Source organism: Poecilia reticulata, unplaced genomic scaffold, assembly GCF_000633615.1.
Source record: "Poecilia reticulata strain Guanapo unplaced genomic scaffold, Guppy_female_1.0+MT scaffold_727, whole genome shotgun sequence".
Lineage (NCBI taxonomy): Eukaryota > Metazoa > Chordata > Actinopteri > Cyprinodontiformes > Poeciliidae > Poecilia > Poecilia reticulata.
The window spans coordinates 682-9,468 of record NW_007615474.1 but is presented as its reverse complement, the minus strand read 5'-3'; the positions used below and the strand labels follow the sequence as shown (position 1 = coordinate 9,468).

At 36.4% G+C, this 8,787-nt stretch overlaps 2 protein-coding genes across 2 annotated transcripts; one reads left to right on the top strand and one right to left on the bottom strand.

Annotated features, from left to right (window-relative positions):
• The first annotated feature begins 13 nt into the window (after positions 1–13).
• Positions 14–5,036, top strand: LOC103461185 (uncharacterized). Its single transcript, XM_008403514.2, has 10 exons — positions 14–270; positions 419–500; positions 971–1,186; positions 1,279–1,414; positions 1,717–2,138; positions 2,345–2,667; positions 2,755–2,936; positions 3,093–3,265; positions 3,347–3,561; positions 4,412–5,036. The coding sequence occupies exons 1-10, from the start codon at positions 54–56 to the stop codon at positions 4,666–4,668; spliced, it is 2,223 nt and encodes a 740-aa protein (XP_008401736.1). The 5' UTR covers positions 14–53; the 3' UTR covers positions 4,669–5,036.
• Positions 5,037–5,242: 206 nt separating this feature from the next.
• On the bottom strand, positions 5,243–7,632 carry LOC108165644 (uncharacterized). Its single transcript, XM_008403513.1, has 2 exons — positions 7,469–7,632; positions 5,243–6,077 (listed from the first exon to the last, which is right to left on the bottom strand). Exons 1-2 carry the CDS (start codon positions 7,591–7,593, stop codon positions 5,300–5,302), a joined length of 903 nt encoding a protein of 300 aa, XP_008401735.1. The 5' UTR covers positions 7,594–7,632; the 3' UTR covers positions 5,243–5,299.
• Between the last annotated feature and the right edge of the window lie 1,155 nt (positions 7,633–8,787).

Sequence of the window (8,787 nt, the reverse complement as noted above, 5' to 3'; positions counted from 1 at the left end):
TTATTAACCGGCGCCAACTAGTGCCGAAGAAGAAAGAGTCTGCTATACCGAACATGGCTAACTCTAATTCAAAACGAGAGAGAATAGGTCAGGCAGCTGCCATTTTAAACACCATTCTATCTTCTCCGGAGGCAACCAGTACTTTGACAGGCGCATTAAACGATTCAACGACTGCCCGCAGTGGTACAGTAGATTCAGAACTGTCATCTCTGTTCCGTTCCGGAGCGGCCAGGGAAAGTTCTGCGGTGCCGGTGCCACCAGATTATCAAGGTAAACAATTGCTTTTATTATTACTTTGTTGTTGTTGTTGTAGCGGTACAGATATAGTTTTAAAAATGAATTCTGTAATCTTTATTCATTCGCCTCACCACCGCCACCTCATATCCTATTCCTCACTTTCCCTCCTGTTTCATGGCAGGACCGAGCTCCGGGGTTCCTGGACCCCCGCGTTATCAAGTGCAACAGTCGTTCGGACCTTGGTCGTGTACCCGAAAAAGAAGGTAATATTGTTTGTTTGTAATCGTTAGTATTCATTTAGATTGTCAGCACAGATGACTCCCTTTTATATGTTGTTCCTTAATAGGGAATGCAGTAGACTTTGCCTTGATAATTGGCATCACATAGATAATGGCACTGTCTATAAGCAGGGTTCCTCACTTCCAGTTTTCTTAGACCATGTCCCACAACTTGTCCCTAATCATCTCCACAACAAGCATCCAAGGTCTCTACCGTCCTTCTAATGGCCCCATTAAATGGCTTATACCTAACTGGTAGATGTGCCTTGGCTTCAACACGCATGTGTCTCAAAGGACACTTTCCCTAGAGGGCTGTGCTTCAAGATTCCTGGTTTACATGTTTAACATGGGCTGCATTGCAGTGTTGTCTTCATTCTAATTCAAACGCCATGCTCTGCATAACATGTTTAGTATCTTGTGATATTGGGGTTTGTCATACTTTCCTTGTTTCTCAGACCCAGACTTGCCCCATACCATGAATGCTTTAACAAAGAAGTAATACTCCTTCCAAATCCTAGTTGGGATGTGATTTGCCACCCACCTTTAAAGCAATACTTGCATGAGAATGGTCACATATTGAGTGCTTTTGAGTTCCATAAGACTTGGGACTTTCATATGGTGGTCCAGCAAATCAGAGAGGGCTTTGGCTCTAAAATTCCTCAAAATGTCAGGTAAGCCTATTTTTATATTATTGTATTCTGTTACTGTATTTTAAGTACTGCATTCAAATAATGATAATTTAAATAAAAATCTAATTATTTAGCCTTCAGATCCTCATGGGTTGTGGAAAGAAACTGGTCAGTCCAAAATTGCAACACGGTCAGCAACTCAATGGTCAGCTGATTCAAAAGGTTTTTAAATCAAAGGCTCTGTACGTCAGACCGTCAGAAACACTTCTTGTAAGTTTTTGTGTTTACATTTGTTTCTATCGTTTTGTTTCTGTACACAATTACTTTATTTTATATTCATTATTATTATTATTATATGCATTTTGCTAGCTTATATTTTTGAAAACAAGGAATATATTTGCTCTAGAGCACCATTTGCTACATGATTTTTGTTTATTGTATTGTTTGCCATATTGATAGTCCATAAATAAATGTTGCCATATTATCTCAAACATGTTTTTTTAGAGAAAGAAATTAGGACTTACACATGTTGTTTTCCAAATCAAATGTGTTGACTGTGCTAAATCTTAAAGGAACCTCCTGAAGTAAGCAGTGAAACAACATATGAAACATCTCTACGGCTTACCAGAGCCACAACCAGACGTAGACAACAGAACACTATCGAGACCATGTTCTGCAATGTTTTGGAGAGTGCAGATGAAGTACTGCTGGGAGAGACGCATTCAACCTATGGCCAATCTTATACAAGCAATCTGCCTTCTGTTGAAAATGCAAGTCAGTCATCTGCCATTGTGCATCCTACACCTATCAGCTCCAGTTCATCTGCTACAGACTTCAACCCCTCTGTTTCGGATGAAGGATGTCAAGACGAACCTACAGCACACGCATCTGGCAACTACTCAACTTATTTGTCTGTGATGTGTAATGTTTCTGATCTGTCCTCTGAGGATGAGGAAATGAATCATGCCATTTTGGCCAGTATTGAAACTCACTTGTGAGTATTTATTTAAGAAATTATTTCTGTATGCTTTCTCTTGCAGCTTGGTAATGTAGAGTATGATAAGTTGGAAACTTTTAAAAGGTGTTGCATTATAGTATAGTACATTTAGTAAACATGTTTTTTTGGCTTTCATAATTTTTTGGAGAATAGTTTAAAGAAGAATAGTTTAAGAAGTATCTTAATGTTTGTTCACTTTTCAGATCTGAAACTTCATCAAATACGTTGCCTGCAAAAGACATTCTTCAGGAGCTGTCTCAAAGTATCAACACTGGAATGCACAGCAAATTTAATATCAGTCGATCTGCAGTGTTGGATGGTGCCATACGGGGTTTTAAGAGGGCGACCTACAATCCACAATACTCAATGAATGTGAAGTTTTCCGATGATTTCGGAAAATCTGAAGAGGCAGTGGACTTGGGTGGCCCACGGAGAGAATTTCTGCGTCTTCTCATTGAAGCCCTGTCTGTGTCTCCGATGTTTGAAGGCCCAGATGGAAGAAAGAATTTAGCAATGAACAGTACAGGTTTGTGTAGATTATTTTGCTCCTAGTATTTCTTTCCAAATCGTATGCCTTAAAATTTATTTGAATAAAAAAATATTTTTCATGCAGCCCTCAGGGAGGACACGTATTTCCTGGCTGGAAGGGCAATAGCTGTTAGCCTTGTCCATGGAGGTCCAGCACCTCGCTTTCTTTCTCCAGTACTTTTTGATGGCTTGGTTGGAGGTCCAAATGCAGCTTGCCCTACTTTAAATGACATAAGTGATGCAGACCTCCATGCAAAACTGAAAAAGGTTAATGCACTCACAAATTATATACATAAGATTTATGAATGATGGTTATAGTGAGTAAAGTTCTTGGTGAAGGGGTGGAGTATGTCTTGAACTGAAATGAGATTGTGGTGTCCCTATTTGTGTTTGTCTTTTCCTTTTTATGGTAAATCTTATTAGGTATCTGACAGTTGCACTCTGGAAGAGCTTCAAAAAGCCACAGATCCTCTTTTGGACTACATGGCCAGCGCAGGTTGCGTCAGGCGCTTCACAGCAATCAGCGATAGAGATCTTCTCGTGCATGATTTGCTGATGTTTCATATTGTACATCGGGTCCAGGGACCTTTTCAGAGGTTTAGTTTTCTTCCAATATTTCAATTATTGCAATTAGTGAGACACTATGAGTATATTTGTTATTCATTAATTTTATACAGATTTACAGAAGGACTGAAGACACTGGGAGTTCTGGATGCTGTGAAGCTGCATCCAGACAGTTTTCGGAAGTTGTTTTGCCACGAACCCCAGCCGTTAACTGCAGACGTAATGGACGAACTTTTCACACCTCGACTTTCCCCCAAAGGAAGTAACAAGAGAAGAGTGGAAGAAGACGTTATTCCTTTGTGGAGGGATTATCTGCAAGATGCAGAAGGTATTTTGCAAAGATTCATAAAGTGTCTTTGAAAATGACCACAAGTTATGTTACAGCGTAGAAATTTTACAGAGCTCCGTAGATATAGTAGACACCTGCCAATTTGAAAATTGTGGGTCCTGTTTGTGCATTCTACGGTCACATACTTTACTTATTGCTACTTATGTTATTGTTACATTCATGTTTATAGTTAAGCTTTTTGTGTAAACTCCCTTTAAACCTGTGACATTTTCTCTCTCCCCTCATAGCTTTAATCCATTAAACACTTCTGTCACTTATCACTAATTCTCACATTACTTTCCTAATATAACCTGCTGAATTTTTCCATCCAGTTTCCATTTTGCTCGTTATGAATTCTTACCATAGTTTTGTTTTCATTAGTTTGTCAATGTAATAACCAAATTTACTTGCCGCCTTTTCCTCTCAGCATTTGCTCACAAATTATGATAGGACTTTGACTAGGACACTACAATGTCTTTATTTAGTTTTAAGTCTGTTATTCAGAGGTGTATTTTTATTTTTTTTCATCATTATCTTGCAGCAGAACCCAAGTTTGCTTCAGCTTAAGATTATAAATAGCTGACTTTACATTTTCCTTTGTGATTTTTATCTTTGTCGATGTGAGAATTTATGTTCCCATTTTTCAGTCAAAAATTACATAAAAACAATTGCTTTGTCAGATGTAATTTCAGGGCTCGTGGAAGAAAAAGCCAGGTCTATTTATGTCACATGAACTGTTTCAATTGTAAGGCCGAATAAATGAACAAGCATAGTTGTCACTAGAGTTTTTTTAATAACTTTTATAGTAAAATAGTACCATAATGAATATGAAATATTTCATTCCCCACAGATGAGGAAGGTTCATCCAAGCTACAGAACATCCTTGTTTTTGCAACTGGAGCAAGCGAGATACCACCAATTGGCTTTTCTCCTGGACCATCTATTGAGTTTCTTCATGGCAGCAGTGAAGAAAGCCACTCAAAAAAGCTTCCGATGGCAAATACATGCATAAATTGTCTGAAACTACCAGTCCTGACTTGTTATGAAGTGTTTAAGGAAAACATGGACTTTGCTTTAGCAAACACTCAAGGATTTGGGAGAACATAAAAGGTTTTCATTTGAGTGACTGACATATCACTATGCCAAGTTGTGTTGAAATAAAGTTTAGAGTTTGTATGTACACCTTGCAAAGGCTGGTCCAGTTAGCAAAGTAATGTTCTAACATTGTCCCTGCTAGTTTGAATTAGGGGTTAGACATAATGTAAAAAAAAAATGCATTTTAAATGTATCAGTTTTATACAGTTTCTTTGTTTTAATCTGTTTAGGTTTGGCTAAATTTGACAAATCCTTATTGACAACTTCTGTGCACATTGATTCAGTGCATCATGTTTTAATGTAAAAAAATGTTATATGTATAGTTTCATTTTATTAGCCTTTGGTTTTTTACTGTGTGAAATTTTAAAGATTTTACATTACGGCACAGCTGCTTTTTTTTATACATTTGCTTTTTTGATGTTCTTTATCTGTTCTAAATAAATGTTGACATCTTCCATCAGTGTTTGATTTTTGTTGAAATGTATTGGTTAAATAACAGTTCAAATTAATGTATTGACAAAATATTTATTTCACATTTATAACAACCAATGAGAATAAATTTAATACAGAAAATTTGTTGTGAAAATATAACTTAAATCATTAACTTTTAATATTTACATGGCATATGTAAAAATACTTAAGATTAAGAATTAAACAGTTCTACAAAGTTTACTACTGAGCAAAATAAGTCAATCCCATAATTGCCATCGTTTTGCAGAGGATCAAAAGTGTGCTGTATCAAATTAACTACCGTGTCATTTATGCCCAATGAAATATCTGGAATAACAACATTATTATTGGTCTGAATACCAGGTAAAGGCCCATCATAATCTACTCCAAAACTATCATCTACCTCAAAAATAGAATCGACAGCTGCATTTTGTTGTGCTACGTTGTTGATGACTCCTGTGTGCCACAACTGGAGTGGAGTCCGCCCATTCTGAGTGGAGAGTCCATGGTTATTCCACTGGTTTTGGAACTCTATTGTGGCTCTTTCAATTCTTGGCATGTAGACAAAATGAAGGCAAAATAGATGGACCTCATTCAAAGAATCAAGAATACCATGCTCCTCCATAAAATTAAAAAGATTAATGAAATTGTTAGAGACAACTCTATTGAGCTCTGCCCACAGTCTTTCAATGCGTTGATTGTGTACAGATAAGCCTGCAATAACACTACGTCTGTTGAGGCCCCTCCTTTCTAACATGTAACGAGCCACAAGTGTGTTTTCCATCCCATGATCACACCTCACTCTTAAAGGTAAACCAAAATTATAAACTCCCATAACAAACAGCGACAATACAGTAGAGGCTCTGTTGTTGTTACAGCACCTGAGATATATAATTGTTCGACTAAAACCATCCACACAGCCGTGAAAAACCATGCGCCATCTCACCAGCTTGTGGTTTCCATCAAAATGCCTGAAAAATGAAAAACATAGCATAGGTTTAACAGAACTAAAACAACAAAACAATGTAACACACTTAAAGTAGCAAAGACCTTGTTGATCATTATAGGATTTAAAACATTTTAAGAAACATAATTATTTTGACTTCTTGTTCATTTCATAACATTTAAATGCCCTTAATATAAAAAGAGTAAAATGTATACAGACATGAGTTATATTAGTACAATTACACTAGTTTAAAAATAATGAATACAATCTAATCAAGAGCAAACTTAATTAGGTTGTATTCAAGTTTGATTAGAACTTAAAAAAAACAGTTATAAAATACCCTACGAGCATGGTTAACTAATATATTTTTTAGTTGTTACTTTTTTAGACAAGATACAATAATTATAAAAATCAAAATTCATGACTTCATAAAAAATCCTAATACTTATAGTATCTTCTAGTGAATTTTCTTTTTGAGGAAAATGCTTACTTCATTATAGCCTTAGTGAGTAGATACTTTTGTGGCCCTAAGAAAGTCATATAAAAATAAATTTGAAGAAAGCGAGCCAGGACGGACAGATATATGTGCATTAAATGAAACTGTAAAAACAGAATTCTCTGCATGTTAATGTCCTGTGGCAATTAATTTACTCTTGTTTACTTCCATAATGACATGCTTCTCTCCAAAAAAAAAAAAAAAAAAACATCTATATGAAATGATTATTGCTATATATTTGTGTCCTTTTTTATTAATCAGCTAATCAGTCAAAACTAAACCACAAAGCTAAAATAAATAGCTGATTTACTTCATACAGTCTAAAACTTAAAACTATCAGGCAAATTTGAATTTTAAGATGGAGTAATATATATGACAGTTTTGTTTTTTATATTTTGGATAAATGTTGTCTATACTTCACAGTTGGTTATGGAAATACTCGATTAAGTTATTAGCCAGAAGTCTTAAAGCAAGAAGCAGATGAAAAAACAATCACAGTCCATAGAAGACATTTTCAGAAAAATCATTGTCAACATGTCCTCACGCAGATTGAAATGTATGTCATCTCCTATAGAATCACATCAGCGATTTCATTACTTATGTTTACAAGAGTGAAAAAAGTTTCAAAGCTTAAACTTTAGAGGTTAATATAGGAGGCCTATGACAGGACTCTTAGAATCTTTGAGAATATAGGTGTTGCTTTTTGTGTGTAAATGAATTTTCTCTACATATAAAAAGTGTAATATTCTATAAAACATGAATTAGGCCTACAACAAAAATCCAACAGTAGGTGTTTTTGTTCAGTGGAGTTGGCTGAAAACTTGCATTAGAAAACAAATAAAGCTAATAGTACAATTACAAAGCAAAACACCATATGATAATTATAATCATATGTCATATGTAAATAAGTGTTCCCCTACCATAACTGATTTGGAGTCTGAACATTATAAACCCGTCGGCGTATGGTACGCCTCCTGCGAAATGATCTTCCAATTGGATCAATCTCCTGCTTAAGGGGATTACATTGGGAAAGTGAGCATAACATGTAAATTGATAATTGTCATAATTAATGACATTTTTTAAATTCCACATGCCTGTAGACACTGTCTGACTCTCCAGCGTTGAACACGTATTTGTCTGGAAGAAAGGCCCCCACGCACATAACTTTCTCCAACATTTGGGGTCCTTTGTAGAATGTCACTTATAATTTGGCGCAAGTCTTGATCTGTCAGCACAGTGTATTGTAAAGGTTGGATTCCCAAGTGCTGTCTGTGTCTGTAGAGAGTCCGGCGATCAATACCAAAGGCAGATGCCATCTGCTGCCAGCTCATTCCAATGGAAATGCAGTGAGAAATTTGCAATGATGTGATGTTGTATTGAGGGCGGCCTGGACAACCACTCCTTCTTGTAGGGGGAATCAGATATCTAGGAGTTGATTCAGAAGATCTTTGCATTGCATTATATTCTTCCAAAACTGATTTAAAACAGCTATACAGTTCTTCAATCATTATTCTATATACATGGTCTCTTGTCTCACCAAACTCTGTCAGTGACAAGATTATAGATAAAGTCTGACTGTACCCCGAAAGTTCTCTATAAAGCCTGTTTTGGTTATGTGTGCCATGTGTTCGTTCCCTTTGAATTGAGTCTAGGCATTGTAGAGCATCCCGAAAAAATTGTTGAACATCACCTTCACTGATTCCAAATGTAAATAAAGGTAGTAAACACAGCTGTAGCTGCACAACTAAGAAGACAGCAAGCTTCATCAAGACTGTATGTCTGCAGCTCAAATAAGGTAAAATAGCTGGTTTGCGCTTTAAATCTTCTGTTTAGCTCCGCCAGAAGAAATTCTTGAAGCAGGAAAAAAACACCTGTGGTAAAAAGGGTGAGAAGGAGAGAGATGGAAAGAAAGTCAGTTTCATTAAATTTACAAATTGCATATAACAGGGTCTGAGAAACAAGGAAAGTATGACAAACCCCAATATCACAAGATACTAAACATGTTATGCAGAGCATGGCGTTTGAATTAGAATGAAGACAACACTGCAATGCAGCCCATGTTAAACATGTAAACCAGGAATCTTGAAGCACAGCCCTCTAGGGAAAGTGTCCTTTGAGACACATGCGTGTTGAAGCCAAGGCACATCTACCAGTTAGGTATAAGCCATTTAATGGGGCCATTAGAAGGACGGTAGAGACCTTGGATGCTTGTTGTGGAGATGATTAGGGACAAGTTGTG